Source organism: Cryptomeria japonica, chromosome 10 (genome assembly GCF_030272615.1).
Source record: "Cryptomeria japonica chromosome 10, Sugi_1.0, whole genome shotgun sequence".
Classification (NCBI taxonomy): domain Eukaryota; kingdom Viridiplantae; phylum Streptophyta; class Pinopsida; order Cupressales; family Cupressaceae; genus Cryptomeria; species Cryptomeria japonica.
The window spans coordinates 213,290,071-213,311,424 of NC_081414.1; the positions used below are offsets into that span (position 1 = coordinate 213,290,071).

At 39.1% G+C, this 21,354-nt stretch overlaps 1 protein-coding gene across 4 annotated transcripts in view; it reads left to right on the forward strand.

The window, feature by feature from the left end:
* The window catches only part of LOC131037683 (lysine-specific demethylase JMJ31), a 159,848-nt gene extending 138,837 nt beyond the window's left edge, over positions 1-21,011 (forward strand). For 3 of the 4 annotated variants that reach the window (XM_057969864.2, XM_057969866.2, XM_057969863.2), the window contains exon 15: positions 20,340-20,910. In XM_057969864.2, coding sequence (XP_057825847.2) covers positions 20,340-20,399 — 60 coding nt within the window. In that variant the 3' untranslated portion in view covers positions 20,400-20,910. Of the gene's footprint in view, positions 1-20,339 lie in introns of all 4 variants that reach the window. The other variant, XR_009104282.2, reaches the window with a different exon arrangement.
* Positions 21,012-21,354: the final 343 nt, after the last annotated feature.

Here is a 21,354-nt window from a genome sequence, read left to right on the forward strand (position 1 = left end):
ATTTTTGACCCTTTGACTTACCTCCCCATCCACTTCGCTTTTTTGCTTTTTGCTTTGTTGGCCATCCTCATCATCAACGTTTCTCTTCATCCCCTTAGCCACATCATGGGGTCTCATCTTGATGTCAAAGGCATACTGCCACCAACAAGTGAATGACGAATGCTTGTAACATTCCTGTTCACAACATGTACCCATATACAAGTCAAAGATTTTGTCCAACAAGGGTGTGGGTCCAATACCTTTGTAGCACCTATCAATGTATCGACCTCCATATTGTTGGTACCAGGTTACATCTTCTCCATTGATCTCTGGTGGCCCCGCCGAGTTGGGGATGACTTGCCACAATGAGTTTGAGGTTGGCAAGGATGGAGGTTCTTTGCCTTCCTCAATGCAGCGCTTGATGATATCCTCGTTATAATCATCCCGCTCAGCGATAAACATGTCATCTACCTTCACAATCATCTTGAAGCATGACCCAACGTTTCCTTGTATTCTAAGTCGATTTCCTCTTCCCATTCTTCCTCTAGTTCCACCACTACCTTGACAACTTGTTACACCTTTCGTTTCTTCTCTTCTTCATCAATATCATAGGCCAAGTACCCTTGGCGCATTCCTTTGTATGGTGCTTTCCATCGCCAATATCCAACCATTCGTACCCAAAGTGTAGGTGTGCCAAAATATGCATTCATCAAGTGCTTGTGGATGCGCAATACTGCAATGCCTTTGACATGTTTCCTTGCCAACTTTTCCTCCATCCACATTATGGGTGCATCCCGATCTTCATTTGGTGCATATGATTGGTCCCTGATCACTGGGTCTTCTTCTAGCAATTGTCCTATCTCTGCAGGTGGTGTATCCCAACATGTTTACCACCACAATGAGTCCTTTCCTCTCCTGGTAGGCCTTGAGTTTAGAGCTATTAATCGGGTCTTGAATGGGGTTGTTGTCGAGCGTTGCAAGTTTGATGACTCCATTTTGACCAACCTCCCTTACTTTATAGGGTCTGAGCCAACAAACCTTGAACTCCCCCAGTTTAATTTCGTTGGCCGTTATACTTTAAAACCAACTGCCCCGATCGGAAGTTCATCCATTAGAGTTGTTTATAGTGCCACAACTTTCGTCAACATTGTCCTACAGTCCTACCTTCATTGCCCACTGCGCCACCACTCTACGCTCATCCAACTTGTTGAGATTAAGTCGATGTTCCTTCAAGCTCTCCATATCTTCGAGGCGGTTCTCCATGGCGATGCATAGACTTGACACCATGTACTCTGCTAGAACCACTGCCTCCTATCCATTTATGAGTTAAAATGGGGTATGTCCCATCATCACTTTGTACCTTGTGCGGTATGCCCATAACACCACTGGGAGTCTCTCTTCCCAGTCCTCTTCCTCCACTCCACATGACTTGTATATTATGGACACCAGGATTTTGTTCGGCGATTCGGCCAAACCATTCGCTTGGGGGTAGTATGGACTTGATCAATTGTGGAAGATCTTAAATTGATGCAAGAGCATCTAGGGTGTAAGAGAAATCTTGCATCACCCAAAAATATATTGTTCTTTTTCAACATAGACTAGAAATGGCAAAGTTATTATTTGTAAAAAAAAAAAAAAAGGGAAGAAAAAGAAAAGAAAAAATAATAAATTAATAAATAAAAAGTTAGTTATCATAAAGTTACTTTTGTAACTTTTCATTTACTAAATGTTTAGTTAGTTATCAAAAAGCTACTTTTTTTAATTTGTCATTTAATAAAGTTCATATTAGTTATCTTAGATGGCATTCTAGATAGAGATGAGTCATAGCTCATTTTTTAATAATTGCTTTGAGCATTTAATTTTGTAACAAGGGTAGTTGTAACTACTCCATCTCTTGCCTATATAAGCAAGGCATTTGTTCATTTGTAAGCATCCTCAAGTATTATCAATCTATGCATTGTTAAGCATTTTCTCTCTCTCTTTTTGTTTCGTGTTTGGGTTTGTAAGGGGAGTACCCTTCATCATAAACTCCGTCGTCATTGATTAGATGACATAATTCACAAAATGTACTCCCTTGTCACTTGTAATCTGAATTGGAATATTGAACCTTGTCACGATTTGTTCATAGATGAACTTTGCCATATTGATGGCAATATTATCAGGTTGTGCTCTAGCCTTCACCCACTTTGTGAGGTATTTTGTTGCCACCACAATACACTTGCATTGATGTGCCTGGCTCACCTTCAGTGGTTCGATGAAGTGAAGACCCCATCTCTTAAACAACTCTTGGGGCTAAGAAGGAAATAGAGGCATGAAGTCTCATTTCAATGGTTTTTCAGCTCTTTGGCATGTATCACATTCCACTACCCACTCATGGGCATCCATATGCAATGTTGGCCACCACAGCCCTACTAATAACACTTTATGTGTAGTGGTGTTTGGTCCCATGTGGCCTCCTGCCAAACCTTCATGTGACTCCTGAACACTCTAGGAATTTCCTCTTGCATAATGCATCTTTGTAGCACCTGGTTTGTAATGTTCCCTTTTTGGGACATTAGGAAATCCATTTAAATAATTAAGTTTAAGTTGTCAAAACATAATAATTTAAAAGACAACTTAATTTAATTATTTATTTAAGTGACTTTATGTCAACATCAAATTAAAAAAATAAAGTCACTTTATTATTAAAGGGAAATTCCAAGAGACAGGCAGAGGATATGTCAAGAGTCACAGGGATGTGTTATTTAAGTACATGGAGAGGCTCATTTAGGCAGGCTTTGTTTATGTTTGGAAATTGTTCTCTTGGAGAGTTTCTAGGAAGCTCTAGTTTTCAGTAAGTTTGAGGACGCAAACCCTCGAGCTTGGGGGTAGTGGACGGAAACCCTTTGTCAGTTGGAGTTGTCATTTAGGTGGCTCACTTTGTGCTTCAGGTTTTATTTACTAGTTATCCAATCAGACTGTAAGTTTTGTGACTACGATTGGATTTTTTTTTTTGTTGCTCTATTAAGGGATTTGAGGCTATATTCATATCTAAATTTCAGAAATTTTGTTTAAATCTGAAATTTAATGATTTTTAATGTAATTTGGTGATTAAATTGAAATCAATTACATGCAAATTGTATGTTGAATCTCTGTGGTTCATTTGTTCGAATTTCTAGAATAAATATCCCTAGGGATATTTCAGTGGTATCAGAGCTGGCTCTCCTGCCAGCCTGTGAAGTTTCTCTAGTGACAGAGGAATGCAGGTCTTGAATTGGTTGATAAATAGTTGTTTCAGAAAAAGGAGCTTGGCAACTATATCCTCTTCGGAAATAAAATTATTATATTCAGAATTTTATAAGTTTTAATTGTCTGAATGTATGCAACTGGGATATAATAACCCCGTTTGAGTTTAGCACAAATAATCTCGGGTCTAGCGCAAATAAGCTGGGATATCAATATCGGAGATTTGTATTATAAAGTTTGGTCGATATTGTTCAAATAAAAGTTTATCAATAGCTGAATGTGATATTGGGCAAAAGTTTGGCAGTCCGATTATTTCTTGGCTCTATCATAAGTATTAGCTTATTTGGCGGTGGGGCCGTTTCTTGTTTGAATATGGAGCGGTAAATTGAATCACCGTTATATCCCATTAAATAATGTAAGAGAGCCGATTTAATATTGTGCTAGCCATAAATATTAGTGAACGGAAGCAATAGAAGATTTAATATTTTATTCTGGAGTTTCCATTGCATATCAGGTTGTGAAGGTGCCTGGAATTCTGTTAGAACGTGAGTCATCTCAAGGGTTTTTTTGGCTGATAAGAGTTGTTGTATCGGGGAGTCTTGTATTCTGGAGACCATCATTGTTTCATCAGGAAGAAGCCGTTTTCCTTGCAGTAGTTGAAACTGACGGGAGTTTAAGACATGACCTTTGTTGTGGCTGTCATCTACCGAGGTTGCCCCTACATTTAAAGCCGAGAATTTTGTCTTGGTGCATTTTGGGAAAAATCTTCTTGCTGGAGATCATTAGAGTGCACAATACTCCATACTTGGAGCTGTTACTTCCTTATTGATTGCATGTTGATCATCACCATTCTGGACAAGAACAACATAGGACTATTAATCATCCATATTAATTTGCGGGAATCAAGCCAAGGAGAAAGTTAAAATATCCATGTTGCTGTGAATGTGCTTAGAGCTGATAGTTCATAGAGAGGTCTTCCTTATGTAACAACGTAGTGATATTATTAGCGGTGAGTTTGATCATTTGATCGAAGCTGTAGGCTAAGAGATTGATATTGTGAGACATGGCTCGATTTGTGGTAAATATTAATAAGTCGGGCTATCTGAGTTGGCGTTTAATATTGAGAAGTCGTAGCATGAGTAATACTGCGATTGATTTGATTTGATATTGTTGGCAAAGCTGCGGAATTTTTTGCTTATGGAAGTATCGATAACATCACTCTATGAATGGTGGCCAATTTTTTCATGTGCAGGGGGTCTAGCATTCGGGTTGTTCAAGCATCGTGGAGCTTTGGCATAGTAGTTGATCTTGATATCTTCTTGAAACCGACCTTGACTTACCAAGTCGTGGACATTTTTCTTTCCTATTTCAACTGTGAGCATTGCTTATTACTTGGTTGAGTGTCTAACATTTGCCTGGGTGTATTTCAGATCATTGGCTGGGCGTAGAAGTTTCAGACTGGGTGTAGTAATTTCAGTTGTTGATATATTTCTCAGGAGGTAGTCGCAGCACGCAGGTATTTAACGTGTTACCAGTACCTTAGATTGTTGTTGCAGACTTTAGTGATCAGAAGGGGGGGGGGTTCGAATTAAGTTTGGAATGGCTTGAAAATATCAGTCTGTCATGACAGTCACATGAAGCATTGCCCCCATAGTTTGGTGAAGTGACTTTACAACTTAAGCGCTGAAGTAAGACTTTCCCAGCCAGCACGACTTTATCATTAAACACCTTCCCACTCTCGTGGTGATCTCAGTTGTTCGACTTGCTGTAGACATGGAAGGGTGAGCTGGAGTTACAGTAGTGGTTCGTTGACTGCAGGCCGAGTTCTATAGTAGGAGTCAAACAACTACTGGAGGTGTTATAAGCACTGAGCACTTTCCCTATTAGCTGGTGTTGAATTGGTAAGCTGGGCGCAGTCTAAGAGGAGACGCATTGTATGTAGGCCGTCGCTGAAGAATTAGAGAAGGCAGCATTATTGAAGAGTGAGACGTGGTTAAGGCCAGCAAAGAAGCAGCCGTCATCAAACAAAAACAAAGTTAATCAGTCGGTTTGAAAAGTATACTGTGCTGTTGATTGATTATAGTAGGATAACCCAGACTAAATGCCTTGTGTTTGGCAGCCTGTAGAAGAGTATTAACAGAAGATTCAAGAAGAGTGCAGACTTTGGGCATAAAGGCTCAATTCAAACCACAACAATAGTTTGACCAGGTTCCACATCCAATTTCTTGATTGTTGTAAATGTTCATTGCACTTTAAAATTAGTGGTGATAGTTGCAAGCACTGTGAAAATACAGTAAAGACTGAAAGAAACTTAAAGTTCTAGATTAACGTATTGCAGTTTGGTACAAGAAATGAAAGCATAAAATATTTTTTCAAGCTTGTTAATGTTCTGTTCTTGAATGTGGTAATATTCATGAATGTAAATCATCAAACACCAAATGCACCAGGAACAACTTAACCTCAGTTACAAACAGAAAAAAATCAGTCATTTTTTCCTAAGACAACTAGAAACAAAGAAAACAGAATTCAGGGAGAAAGCATTGCAATTGTTTGAACAAATTCTACAAGGATTCGGTGACTAGTTTTGGAAAAACAGGGACGTGTTTGCTGTTATTGGGTGTAGCCATTGGAACTGTAGAGAAGGGTGAGTCGCAGAGTCACTGTGAATTCATTTTGCACAGTGCTGGGCATGTCTGCTAAGCCTGATTGACAGGGCTGGGCATTATTAAGTGTTGGGACGAGTAGCCAAAAACGCAGGTCTGGCATCCTTGGAATCATTCCCTTCTACAACAAAAAAGGCACAGGTTCTTTGGTTGACCACCATATTTTGAATTATAAGCCATTTAGGGAGCTGTATTGATTGCAATGGCTGTGTAAACACTGTAATTGTGGCTGTGATAGTTTGAGAAATTGATAGCATTAAGATTCAGAATTCTGATTTTCAGTTCGAATCATGGCAATTGAAGATATTAAACATTTGGCAAGATCACTCTATGAAGCAGGTACTCAGCTCAGTGATCGATTACGATCTAAGGATGATGTCATTAATAGGCTTAAAAGGGTGGAAGACTGTTTAATCCTTGTTGAGCAGTCACCTTGTGATGTGTTGCAACTTGCAGTTAGCTATGTTTCCTATATTGACTACCTTGAAACAACACAAGTGGTTAAGGCATCTAGATGATGAGATTAAGTTGGTGGTTACTTCTTGCTTTTTTGAGATCATGAGGATTATAACACCCTGAGAACCTTATCATGATGATACAATGAAAGAGGTTCTAGAGCCAGTTGTGGAGAATCTACATGGGTTATATAATGTCAAAGCCCCTACTTTTGGTAAGAGGGCTAAAATTATAGAAATTATGGCAAGGACAAGATCATTCAACCTTATGTTGGATCTCCAATGTGAAGAGTTGATTCTTCAAATGTTCAATTGTTTTATTGCTGAAATCAGGAAACACCATTCAGATAAGGTGAAAACAAATACGTTTGACATATTGTCCATGATCCTAGATGAGGAGGATGATATCTGTAGGCAGTTGCAATTAGATTTGTTAGCTATTTGGAGAAAGGAGTTGGTTGTCTCGCATTGTGCTTATGAGTTCTGCAAAAGGTTGATTGAGCAGAAAATTGAAAGGTTCAAGGAACAAATGACTGAAAATGAACTAATCCCCATGGGTTTATAGGTTTCAGGATCTCCAAAAAAGAGCAAGAACCAAATGAAAAGAGAGCAGATTTGTTTCAGATGTCAGAAATCTTGGACACCTGATCATATTTGTGGAACTAATAAAGGGAAAAATATTTTGCAGCCAATAGGTAATGAGAGCAGAATTACAGATGAGAGTGCTTCCATGTCTCATGAGGAGCAAGCTAAAGTTACAGCCTTGAATACATCTCTTATTGGGCATGGTGAAAGAAAAAAGGATAATGGTTTTCAATCAGCTAAGGTGGATAATTTGAAGGAAGAAACAATCGCTTCAGGCCAGGGGTTTTCCAAACTCTTCATTGGAGATTTACAAGTCATTATTGATGAAGGTGGAGAAGATAAAAACTTCTTTAATAAACCCATTCATGATCACGTTGCTGCCCCGGTTGAACTTCATGAGGACTGCATGCTATCCTTTAGTGAGCTAGATGAATATGAAAATGTTTCTACAATTGATAACCAATCAGGAAATTTGATATGTGACAGCTCATTTACTATAGATGAATTTGAACCAAATCCCTTAGCATTGCAAGATTTGAAGGACAGATTGCTAGTCACAGAGGAAAGGGTTATACAAGTCCTAGCTAAGGCTGATGAATCTCACAAGTACATTGAGGATCTTATTTGGGAAACAAAAGTTGAGGAGAGACACAAGGGAGTTGCAAGTGGAATCACTAGCACTCAGTTGGGCACAATCAAAGAAGCTTTTGAAAAGATGAAATCAAATTATTTGCAACTGCTTATGGACAGGGATCTTGCTATTAAGTTTGTAGAAGATAAGGAGGAGGTGGATGAGCTTTGTTTACAACTGAGTATGATTCACTATAAATTATCCAAATCGGCAAATCAGACTTCTACTACAACAACTACTAAGGAAGAAGAAGCTAATCTTAAGAGCATGGAGATGATGCAAATCATTGAGGGGATCAATACTATTGGTAGGGACGAAACAATTCACAATGCTCCTACCATTTGTTACACAAATGATTACAATGAAGAGCAGAAGGACCAACAAGGAAACAAATCCATAAATTTTGATGATGAAAAATCAACTTGCAGCAACGAAATGGCTGTAACAGCAGGGTGTACAAGCAGATTTCAGAGTAGTTTCAGTCATGGGGCAGCGTTACTTATGAGCTTCCAAATTTGGAAGAAGTCATGCTTCAGGATGATTTAGGCAAGACTTTACCAGCTTTGAAGTTTTACTTAATGGTGATCAATCCATGGGTGAAGAAGTTGATTTTCTTGATGACACTTGTAGTGAATCAGACTTTCAATAGTTATCAGTGTTGGGCAGTGAAGGCGTACACACCTCATTCTTGAGACTGTCATCTATTCCTCTTGATAGGGCAATGGTATATTTGTTGCTTGGTGACTTCACACTCTTTAATTTCTTTTGGATTAGTGGTCGTCCTAGTTGGAATCATATAGCACTTCCTGATTTTACATTGAATACATCAGCGATTCAGTGGTATGGGAGTGTTGATGAATGCTTCTCTTGGATAGAGATGGAGTGTGGGAGGTTTTCCTTTGATTGACATTGGTTTGGTGACGTGTTTGAAATCATTTATGTTGCTGATCAACGTTATGGCAGTGAGTTTGGGTATTCCTTCATGTTGGTTTATGGGCATGAGGGGGTTCATCTTCATCTTGTCCGGTTGTTCTACATGTGTGGACGGTTACTTCAAGGTGATTAGTTTATAGATTCTTTCATTACTTATAGCGGGTTCTACAGATTGATATGGGATCCAAGTAATGATATGTTTGGTGCATTGGCTCTTGTGGACCAAGTTATGTTGCTACACTGTGGGTATGCGGATGTTTTAATCAGTGTGGCGCAACGGATTTACAAAATAGTGTTCCTGAGGATGGTTTGGGATCCTGGTATTGGTATGCAGATTCATGATTGCTTGAGGACAAACAATCTTTAAGGAGGGAGAACTGTAATGTGCCCTTTTTGGGACATTAGGAAATCCATTTAAATAATTAAGTTTAAGTTGTCAAAACATAATAATTTAAAAGATGGCTTAATTTAATTATTTATTAAAGTGACTTTATGTCAACACCAAATTAAAAAAATAAAGTCACTTTATTATTAAAGGGAAATTCCAAGAGACAGACAAGGGATATGTGAAGAGTCACAGAGATGTGCTATTTAAGTACATGGAGAGGCTCATTTAGGTAGGCTTGGTTTATGTTTGGAAATTGTTCTCTTGGAGAGTTTTTGGGAAGCTCTAGTTTTCAGCAGGTTTGAGGACGCAAACCTTCGAGCTTGGAGGCAGTGGATGGAAACCCATTGTCAGTTGGAGTTATCATTTAGGTGGCTCACTTTGTGCTTCAGGTTTTATTTATTGGTTATCCAATCAGATCGTAAGTTTTGTGGCTCCGATTAGATTTTTTTTATTGTTTCTCTATTAAGGGATTTGAGGCTATATTTATATCTAAATTTCAGAAATTTTGTTTAAATCTGAAATTTAATGATTTTTAATGTAATTTAGTGAATAAATTGAAATCAATTACATGCAAATTGGATGTTGAATCTCTGTGGTTCGTCTGTTCGAATTTATGGAATAAATATTGCATGGTCAAGGCCCATCTTGTACATCAACCCATTTATCAGCTGTAAAGTTTTTCTTTTAAGTGCTAGCTTCCTCCTTTCGCTCGGTGGCATCTCCCTTGGAAAGTTGGATGTTGACAAGTACTCCCTGATGTTTTCATACCATGACGACAAGACTGCAATTTGGAAGATGTGTGCATCCAGGAAGTCCTCATTCACCTTGTTAGGTGGCTCTCTCGATTTTATCTGTGACAGCTGGTCAACGATGACATGACTTTTCCTTGGATGGACAATAATAGTCAATGTGAATTGTTGTAGTGGGAGCAACCATCTACTCACCCTCGGATAATTGGCTTGTTCACCAGATACATTAATGCTTGGTGATCCACATAGAACATGAAGGGTTTCGCTAGCAGGTAGTGACAAAATTTCTAGATGGAGTACGCCATGCCCAGTACCTCCCTCTCAGTTGTGTTGTAGTTCCTTTCAGCCTTGGAGAATAGGCAACTGACAAAGAAAACGTAGTGGTCCAGTCCTTGTACACCCACTTTTGCCATTGTAGCCTTGATTGCGTAATTGGAGGCATCCACGTGCACATGAAATTCCTTGTCCCAACTCGGGTATGCTAGGATCGGTGCACTGACTAGCCTTGACTTTAATTCATTGAATTCCTTGTCCTGTTCATCCCCCCATGTTCCCTCTTCCATGTCAACATCTCTAGTGGGTATGAGATTTGAGCAAAGCTCTTTATGAACCTCTTGTAATAACCAACGTGCTCGAGGAACAAGTTCACTCCTATCACATTTTTTGGGGCCTCCATTTGGATGATGACCCCTACTTTGTCAGGGTCTATCTCCAGTCCTTCCTTGCACACTACGTGGTTGAGCAATTTTCCTCACAACACCATAAATCTACACTTTTTCGGGTTTAGATATTGTCATGTCCTTCGACACCTTTCCATGCATTCATTAAGTGCCGTGAGATGAGTCTCTTTCTTGTTGTATATCGACCAATCATCCAGGAATGCCTTGAAATTCCCCACTAATATCTTGTCAAAATTGTGTAATATAATTTGTTGGAAGGTAGCTTGGGCATTGCACAAGCCGAACGACATCCCGTTGTATGCATACACGCCTTCTACCACAAAGGTTGTCTTCAGTTTGTCTTCTATGACAATTCTTATTTGGTTGTATCCCGAGAACTCGTCCATGAAGGAGTATATCTCGTGGGCTGCAACCTCTTCAAGTATGGTGTCGGTGAATGCGATCAGGAAGGGGTGTTTAATCATCATTGCGTTAAGACACTTGAAATCCACATAGTCCACATAGGTCCTTATCTAATTTGCTTCCTTCTTGAGGGATATGACTATTGGCAAGACCCACTCACTAGCTTCCACCTTACAGATTATACCCGCCTCTAGCGTCTTTTCAATTTCTTCGTGTACCTTGGTGGCATAGTTTTTGTTCATTTGGTAGGGCGTCTTCCGTATGGGTTGGGCACTAGGTACGAGGGGGATTCTATGTACGCACAACTCTGGCAGTATCCCCTTTAGATCCTTATATGTCCACACAAAGGTGTCCTTGTACTCCAGGAATACCTTAAACACAACCACCTTCAGTAGGGGTTCTGTTGATGTGTATTTTGTACACTACCAAACACAGAATAAAATACCTAAAGGTACTTTATCCTCTCTTGAATAAAGTCTCCGAATGCTGAAGATGTCGCGAAAAGGATCAATCGGGATGACTTCAAGGTTCTTTTCTGTAGGATCTCTACGTGTGGATAAGCTCTCTATGGTATGATGTGATTTGCTAGAATCACAAGGGGACTTACACTTGACGACCTAAACGTCTGATTTGCTTTGAATATTGCTGGAACACAGGATTTTACTAGCTTAGATTTGGAAAAAAAGGAAAAAGGACGAGGGCGAGGAAAGGATCTAATTCTAATACTAAGAATGTAGGAGCAATGAATGAACTTTGATGAAATTCTAACTAAGTCTTGTTTTGACATCCCAGGACCATCTCCACAAGGTTAGTGTGATCTTCGAAGGAAAGCTTTATGATGTTCAGATCATCACTACAGGCATAGACACCATCAGGCTGATGCATATCAATGAAGAAGCGACAATTGAAGTTAAGCTTAAGCTGAATGATTCCAGTTGACTACACAAGGCAAGTCTGCAATCAACAAACTGCTAGTAGTATGGATATACGAATTTCACCATCAATCAAACACATTTCTTCCACTCATCTAATAACATGAAATCAAATATGAGAAGTATAGAGACCATGCAAATTGTTGAATCGACCCATAAATTTCACCATTTCTTCAATGAAGTTTTACAAGTCTTTTACAACAACATCTTGGCAACAATCTTTGCCTTCTCTCTCTACTCTACTCTAATTGCTATACTATTAACTGACTAATTCACTATTCTAACTATTCACTCCCTACTTTCTATTAGCCTTTACAAAATGAAGAGCCGGGGCTTATATAGTGCCCTTAATACAATTCAATGGCTAAGATCAATTTGAGATCAATGGCCAAGATTCTACAATGAAAACCCTAATTAGGGTTTGTTACAACAAACTCAATTCTGACCAATGAAATAATTGTATTAATTGGACACATGTCTTCTTTGGAATATTCGACCAATGGATAGCTGGGGTAGGTACATCGAAGTTTGTGCCACCTTAAATGAGTCAGGTACATTGAATCTGGGCATGCTGAGGTGGACCAACCCGATTGGAGGAGTGATGACTAGGATGCCACCTTGTCCGACACTTGTAACTTGGTAGATATTCAATTTGATGTTGCTGAGAAGCTAGCTTTAATTAACTCTTCTGAAACTATCTGCTTCTTCAACGAACCCTTGCTCTGACTTATTTTGTCTTTGATGTGCAGGATGATGATGTACCTCGCCTTGGAATGCTGGATTGGAAGAGGCTATTCCTGATGATGCTTGACCGAAGAAGGCCATCCTTGTCGATGCTAGACTGGAGGAGGTCGCTCTTGATCTAGCTTGATTTTCTTTGATGAGGGTCTGCCAAGTAGTTGATCTTCCGACTCCGAGGTCGCCATTTGATGCCTACACAAAAGATTAAAGTTAGTCTTTGAGCATCAAACCTTAAAGCATAGAATTTAGGATCTTCCAAGAGAATGATTTAAGATATTAATTTGGAAATGACATGATAAATCCAAAATTCTAATTTTTCAAATTAATGGCAACGAAATCAAAATAAATCTTGGATAAGAACTTCAAAATGATTCTTCTTACCTTCTCCCTTGAAAGCCTAACTATGAAACCTTGGAAAATGATGAGAGAAGACTGGATTTTGCTGGACAAGGGTTAAATTATAGTCTTCCTTTGGATGAATTATGCCTCCATTAGCCTTCAAAAGAGCTTCACTTTCCACTAGCCTCCAAACACTTAGCAAATTCTGGAAATTATCCTCCAACTTATCAAGAAATTCGCCTCCAACTCAGCTAGGATTCGCTCTTCAAATTGCTCCTCAATTTCGCACTTAGAAGGATGAATGAATGATTTGAAACTTGAAGCAATACTCCCCCATATATAGGGCGCTCACCCTAATTCTTGTTGAGGCCGACTTGACAAAAAGGAAATAAAATGAAATAAAACCCCTTTTTGAAGGATGGCCGACTTGGCAAATAAATGCAAATAACAAATATTGAGCGCTCAACTTAATTTTTTCATTTTCAAAATTAATTTTAATGCCTCCAAGGTGGATTTTTTATTATTTCAAGGCCTAAAAATTAATTTATTAAATTGCCAATGCCTTAATAAATGCGAATTTAATTTATCCTCCCAAATGTCTTAAATTTGGCAAATTTGGCGAAATTTGGGAATATCAAGGTTTGACTGAGGCTTAGTGAAGTTTCTTCAAGATTTTGCCCTGGACCCTCTGGAAGGGTCAGGAGCGATTTTTTCAATTTAGGTCAAAATTCACCTTAGCTTGATCATTGAACTCCTTCAAGGCAATCTCCAGGGTCCATTTCCTTCCATCACTGGGTTAGCTCATCAAAACTTGAAGGAAACATTGCATTTTTGGGAATTTTGCTCTGGACCCTTTGGAAGGGTCAGGAGCGAAATTCTCCCCTCCAAATCATGAATAGCAAGATCTTGTCTTAATTTTGCAAGAAAAGGGGAGAACTTGGAAATTTCGCCCTGGACCCTCTAGAAGGGTCAGGAGCGAATTTTGAGTTTTAGGCATATTTCTTCATGCTTTTAACTTGAAATCACTTCTAAGGCAAAGAACACCATGTCTTTCTCCCATCCAAGTCATGAATAGCAAGATTTTATCTTAAATTTGCAAGAAAGAGGGAGAATTTAGAAATTTCGCCCTGGACCCTTTGGAAGGGTCAGGAGCGAATTTCACCATTTGGCTTCAAAACTTTCACTTTCAAAAATCTCTCTTCACTTCAAGGCAATCCAAACATTGTTTTAAACTCATGCCTAGGCTTAGCTTTGCTCAAACTTTGGAGGAAAAGATAGGTTTTAGAATTTTCGCCCTGGACCCTCTGGAAGGGTCAGGAGCGATTTTTCTTGTCTAGGCTTACTCCTTCATCATTTTAACTCCAATCCACCTTACAAGGTTAGGCAATGATCCTCTTCATTCACTTCATGCATGCTTGGTTTGTTATTGCAAGGCAAAATAGGTGTTCGAAGGATTTTCGCCCTAGACCCTCTGGAAGGGTCAGGAGCGATTTTTCTTCTTGGCATCAAAACTTGCATTTTTGGCAACTCAATTTCACTCTAAGGCAATTCAAAAATTCCTCTCACACCCATATCTAAGCTTGGTTTAGTCCAAAAAATTTGGAAGAAAGTATGACTTTGAGGATTTTCGCTCTAGACCCTCTGGAAGGGTCAGGAGTGAAAATTTGGTTTTAGGCAAAATCCTTCATTTTTCCAAGTCAAAACAACCTCAATAGGCAAAAGCAATTTATTATTGTCTCATTCATGCCAAAGACTTGACCTTCTTCACTACAAAATAGGAGCATTTGGGAATTTCACCCTGGACCCTTTGGAAGGGTCAGGAGCGAAATTACCCTTCTTGTCCAGAATTCTTCATTTTGCATGCTTCCAAATCTTCAAATGTATCAAATGATGTCCAATCTCCATTCCAAGAGACCCTGCACATAAAAAAGCTAGCCAAATTTAGTGAAAAATAAGCTCAAATAAGATTTTCGCTCTGGACCCTCTGGAAGGGTCAGGAGCGAAATCTTCATCCCAGGCTAAACTGCTCAATTTTCAAGTTTGAAACCATTTCACAAGACAAGGTTAGATCATTTTCAAGGCTAGGAACCGGATTGCAAGCTCAAACAAGGTGGCAAATGAAGTTTATGATGAATTTCGCTCTGGACCCTCTGGAAGGGTCAGGAGCGAAATTCCTAATCTTGGCCAAAATCCTAACTTCATTTTCACATTTTTCCATCCAAACAAGTGTTTTGCCCTCAAAGATGCCTGGGAACGAGTTGGTTCTAAGTTTGGGTCAAACTAGAATGTCATATGGAGATTTTCACTCTGGACCCTTTGGAAGGGTCAGGAGCGAAATTCGCTTTGGACCCTCTGGAAGGGTCAGGAGCAAAATTTGACATTTTTAAACTCTCAGTCAGGATAATTTTATGGAATATAACATTTAAGTATAAGAAAGAAGATACTTTAAGTTATATTCCATATATACTTTCAAGATGTTTGAGAGTGGTTTCAGACCTCCAGGAGTTATATTGCAAAATTTAGTTTTTGGAGGATTCTTCAGTTTTCCAGACTTCGTCAAATTTCAGGATCAGGACATTCCAGACTTAGCCAAATTTCAGGATCAGGACATCCCAGACTTCATCACTCACCAACTTGACCTAACTCAAGCATCACGTGCTATCCAGGTGATCCCCCTGGCGACACTCGAAAGCTAAAGGCTAACAGACAAAACCCTAAAAGACCTAGAAAACAAACCCTAGAAAGCAAAAAGCAGGGGTCCCCATTTGCAATGGGGCGATGTGTGAAATGGTCACAACAGGTTCCAACCATCATCAACCCATATCACCTTTGGGTTGTCTTCATCACTGAGATTAACCTTCTTCACATTTGGCTCTTCGTACTTTATGGTCTTGTCTCTTTCAAAATGGTGCTTCGACATGTCATCCACTCGTGCCACTCCCTCCTTATGCTCTTCATACCCAGGGGGAAAGGTAGCATTCTTCGTACCCTTGTCAACTTCCTCAATCTCCTTGATCTATAACATGTTGCACTCGGGGTGGAAGACTTGGGAATCCTCCATCTACCAATGAATTAACCCATTCAGAGAACTTGTTTCATCCTTTGAGCAGTCTTCCAATTTAAGTACTCCTTCGTCATTAGGTTCCATTACTCTCTATCCTTCATCCATCCTTGAATCTCCATCTTTAGACTCCAAGTCGAAGGATGCCAGTTCTTTGCTCATTGCTTGATTCCTCAAGTTGATGACATACTTCCTCCCTTGACTCTCGATTGAGTGTGTTTTGCTTCTAGTTATGGTTTGCTTGGCAGTGATCAACCAACCCCACCTAAGGAGAGCGTCGTACGCCTTCTTCTGCAACAGAATAACTATGATATCCAAGAAGTATTGTGTGTCAATTGTGACTTTTTGTGCCCTTAATGTCACCAATGGCTTAATGCCATGTTGATTAGCACCCACCAATTGGAAGGTTGGCGGCTAGAGTGTTGGCTTCCCCAGACATTTCCATGTTTTCTTAAGCAATACATTGATGCCCAAACCTCCGTCGACAATGTTGTTTGTCAACTTCCTATCCATTATGTCCATCTCGACGATGACCAACTTCCTCCTAATGCTTACTGCCAATAACATGGGATTAGTGGCCAAGTTGCCTGATGGTCAATGTGGGTTCCTTCTGTGGTTTGCATTGTTCTTGGTCGACTGCATTGTCACCAACTATATTGGTGATTGCCATTTTCAATTGTGGCATGGTTTGTAGAAGGTCGGTTACCGGACTCGTAGAGTATTCAGCGAGTTTTTGAGCTCTGCGAGTTTTTATGACTTTAACTCGCAGCAAAAACTTGACGAGTTTCTTTAAAAAACTCGGCTAGACTAAAAAAAGAGGCCCAAACATGTCAAAAAATTATCAATTTTTGTTTTTTCAGGTCAATTTCATTCTCTTCATTAGAATATACACATGAAATATAACATTTAAGTATAAGTGGCATTTCAATATGTCTTTTTCCTTTCTTATACTTTATAACACCCGACGCCTTTATAAAATAATAAAAGTATTTTTGGCCTTGCGGGGCGCTGCCCCTCAACCCCGCAAGGGAGCGCGCAAGGGGCGTTGCCCCTTGACCCCAACTTGGGGGCGCTGCCCCCAAACCCCCGTCGAAAAATACAAGGGGAAATTGCGCTGATGGAAGTAGGGAAAATTTAACCTCCGAGTCTGATTAGGCTCCATATAACAACATAATTAGCATTGAAGAAATCTTGGTATTATACATTTTAGAGTTGAAAGTTTGAAAGTATGAGTATGAATGATGAAATTTCAAATATTGTGCGTTTGTAGATCTCCACCAAGATCTAGACCTATCTCTCTACCCCTCTTTTTCTCACCCTCAGACCTCAACGAGGGGTGCTACTTTCAACCTAATTTTAATTTGCAGATGCTTGGTGGCAAAGTTGGGGTGGAAATACCCCAAATCTCAAAAAATTTGCCCTCAGAATCTTATGTCAACCTTGTAGTTCATCCAATTGTGAGCACAATTAGAGCTTGTTTGAAGCCATTGACACGAAGAAGAGGAGCAAGCTAGCTCAAAAACACCTCAATGACCTTGTCTTTGTGCAATATAATCTTCGATTGCACGTAAGGAAGATAGAGGAAGTAGCAGGTAGTCCACTTGACTTGGATGATATAGATCCTTACAGTGATTGGACATCACAGAAGCAACCTCCATTGTTTTCTGAGGATGACAACACTAATTTGGAGAGGCAAGCTATGGAGGAGGAGGGGGGTGGATTTGGTTTCACGCTGGATGACATTGAGGAGGAAGAGGATGAGGATGAGGAGTCGTTGCCAGTGCCACAAGCAGGTGGAGACATAGCTTCATCTAGGATGGAGGATGAGCTAGCCATACTGAGCGAGGAGGCACAGTCACGCCCACTGCAGACTTCTAGGACTAGACCCTCTAGTTTTAGCTCTCCTCTAGTTTTAGCTAGAGCTGGGAAGAGGAAGTTGTAATTGTAATTTGTAATGATGTATTTACTTTTGGTTTTACAAAAACTATTTACTATTTTGCTTCCAGCCATTAGCATTCCTCATGAGGATGCGATTTTGTAGACACTTTGCATTTAAATATACCTAGAATCAGCTTGTTTCTTTTGTGTTATCATTTTTGACTCATTGGATGCATCTTCTCATTAAATTTTGCAAAAAAATGCATTTTTTATTAAAATTAAGCGTGTTTTTACGTTGCCGAGTTTTTCGCCGAGTTTTTTCGAGTTTTTGTTGATATTTTTCTCAGGGGCTTGGCGAGTCGAGCCGAGTCGCGAGTAGTCCAACTATGGGTTACCCTAATGGGTATTGTGGTTTGTAACACCCGTCTTATTATGTTTTTTTCAAACTTTGACCATGGTGGAGTACTAGCAGCTTCATTTGAGGCTCTTCTTTCATCAGCCATTACTTGTTCCACATCGCCTTTTTCTTCCTAAAGTCTTTCCTAGGGATCTAGATATACACCTTTCTTTGTTTGTAGCCTAGTGATCACAAGCACTTCCTCATTTGGCTTTTCCACAGCCGGCATATTTATTGCTTTTTGTTTCAGGCAGTCAATGTCTTCATGGTTTCCAAGTCTACACCACTTGCATACCATGTTTGTATTGTTTTGACAACTTTGGCATTCTCTGGCAAAGTGCCCCCATTAATTGTATTTACGACATTGTATTATGGGCCTCCCTTTCGCATCATATTGTATTCTACTCCTTGTGCCACTACTATTGTTATTATTATTGTAGCAGTTGTTGTTCCCTCGCTTGTTGTTACGGTATCTTCTATGCGATGCAATAGAATTGGTAGGTGGTTTTGATGGTGTGGTCGGAGGGGTTGATTGTTTCCCTTGGGCAAAGAGCACTTGTGTACTTCTTGTTTTTAAGTATCCTAGGTTGTGGGTACGCTTGGGTATGCCTAGGTATGCCCCATGTACACCCAAGGTATTGTGGGTCCTTTGCATACCAGAACTAGAACTGGACTAGTATTGCACCTATACCAGGTTCAATGCCTACCTGGGCATACCCAAAAACACAAATTTAGAAAACTCACCTTCATACTTGTTTTTCTCCTCCTTGTAGAGTATTCTTGGAAACATGCCTTGTTCAAATTTTTGGATTGGTAGTGATCAACCCTTCTTTGGATGTGAGAATGGAGAGCCCATTGAGATGCTTAGTCATTTTGTCCTCATCAAGATCCATATTGTTCGCCTTAGCTTGCTGAAAAAACTTTTCTATCTAATCCTATACACTTAATCGCTTGGTTGTGTGGAGTACATCGAATTAATTTTTTGATTGAAGTTGTCCTATGAATAGAAATTTCTCCTTACTAGTTTTATGAATTCTTCCCATTTATTAACTATTGGCATTTACCTTTTTCCACAAGCTGCAACATATGTTTCCCACTGTACAAGAGCATGATCTATCATCTTTAGGTGTGCAAAATTAATTCTTGTGCTCCATTTATTTAATGCACACTAAAATATACCTCTAATTGCTTAATCCATGTATCTAGCAATTCCACGTTAATTTGTCCATCACAAGGCTTAATCTATACTTTTTGTTTCTACCTTAAATGGATTCACATCCTTTCCCTTTTCTACATTAGCTTCATTCAAGAAGTCTTCATCTTTTAAATCATCCTATGAAAGACTATTCTTTCTCCATTTCTCCTTGTTGCCTACTCATGCGCTTGTTGTTGCCTCAATCATTGTTGATTTTCTGTGATACCTCTCATGTAGCCATCTAGTTTTGTCACCCTTGCATTTAATTCTGCCCGGGTGCCTTTTAAGCTCTTGTTGTCATTGTCATGCAAAATCCTTCCATGAATCCTACAAGAAATCTAAACCCTTTGATACCAAAATTAATCTATAAACTCTTATTTTAGAATTTCCTACTCACTTTGCAAATGAAAGTTTAAACAACTTAGAGGAATTGTTGTGTTCAAAATAGAAGTAAATGAATAACTCAACATGCAGATTTTTATCTTGGAAAATCCCAGTGGTGGAGGAAAAACCGATCTTGTGGCAGTGACATCTGTGCTACCTTCCTTTACTATTTTGGAAAGAGCTTATTTCAACATGTGAACAATCTCCTTGCCTTGTACTTGTGCCATTTCTCCTTATTATGAACAAAACCGAAACTTACAACAATTCTAATGATTTGCCAACTTGTAGACATGCCTTTGATGCTTGCATAAATGGCTATTTATAGATCTCTAATGACAAAAGAGTTCTCCCAGGCCCAAGAATAATTCTAACTATCACCAGAAGTTGTACAAATGCCTATTTGGTTTGAATTGTGAATTCTGGCATGAGTACTATTGGTGGACACTTCATAATTGCGGTACAGTCCCTGTGTTTTCTAGCTCTACAGCACCACCCAACAGTTGTTCCCACACCTATATTTAGTCTTCTGTTCACGTTTTCCTGTTCGGAACAGTTCGCAGCTACATTTTGGTCAGCTATCTTCAAACTTTTCTGAAACATATTGAGCTTTATATTAAGATGCTTTGGAATGTATTTCATGCTGAAATGTTTTTAATGATATCCATCTGGATTTGTAGTATTCTCTAGATGGCTTTGAAAGTGTTTTTTTGGTTATTTGGCAGGCATTAAAAACTGTTCTGGAGCGATACCTGGGAGTAAATTGTGAATGGTCCCAAACTTAGGTTTGTTGAAAATGGAACTTGAAGGAGCTTCCAAAACTATCATGTCTGGAAGAACGGGTTTCTTTACTTCTGTCAACATTTTTGTTATAATTTGGGCAATCTTCCAGTCATTTTACCTGGAGTACTAGTTTATCTCAATATTCAAGATATGCATACTTGTTTTTTTTATAGCAGTTTGTTTATGTGCATGTATGCTGTTTAAACTCCAAAACAGTGGTTCTAGAGATGACAAAGTTTGGAGAGCTGCAGAACCTGGATAGATAGCGGTACATTAGTAAAAGCACTAAACAACCCACCTGCTTGATGCTGCTGTTCGGATACTAATTAATTCTTCATATGAGATACATGGTTTCTAAGGTGCTTTTGATAGCTTTTGTTGGCAGAGATTGATGCTTTTTTGACTCTGTAAGCTAACTGTAGATATCTTAAGCTTATGACCACAATTTGCTTTTTTATTATCATAAGCTGCTTTCTGTTTCTTTTGAATGCATATAGTTTCATTATCTGAGCACTTGAAAGAGAGACGAAAGTATCTGCTTAATCTCACAGCACGTGTATAGACAATTATGCAGGCTAATTTTTTAATCACATTTTACTTTAAAGAGCTGTTCAGGATGTGAAAGGTCATTTGTTTTTATGCCTTAACATTAATAAACATTGAAATAGCGTATTGCATTTAAACATGCTAATTGGATTGTTAATGTGAATGTTTCACTGATAAGATTTCAGGCACAAAAAAGGATGCTCTTGTTTGAAGTCATTGCATGTAGGAGCTCCTTCAGTGTGTTGTTATAGGAGTTTAATGCTATGAAATCTCAAAAGATTATTGGATCTTAAGTATGCACATTTGGAGCTTCTTTCAGTTGCTCATGCAAGGTCAGAAAGTCAGTCAGACGTGCAAAGGCATGCCTTTTTCTTCATAATCTGTGTTTGTATATGTAACTAAATTGCAGCA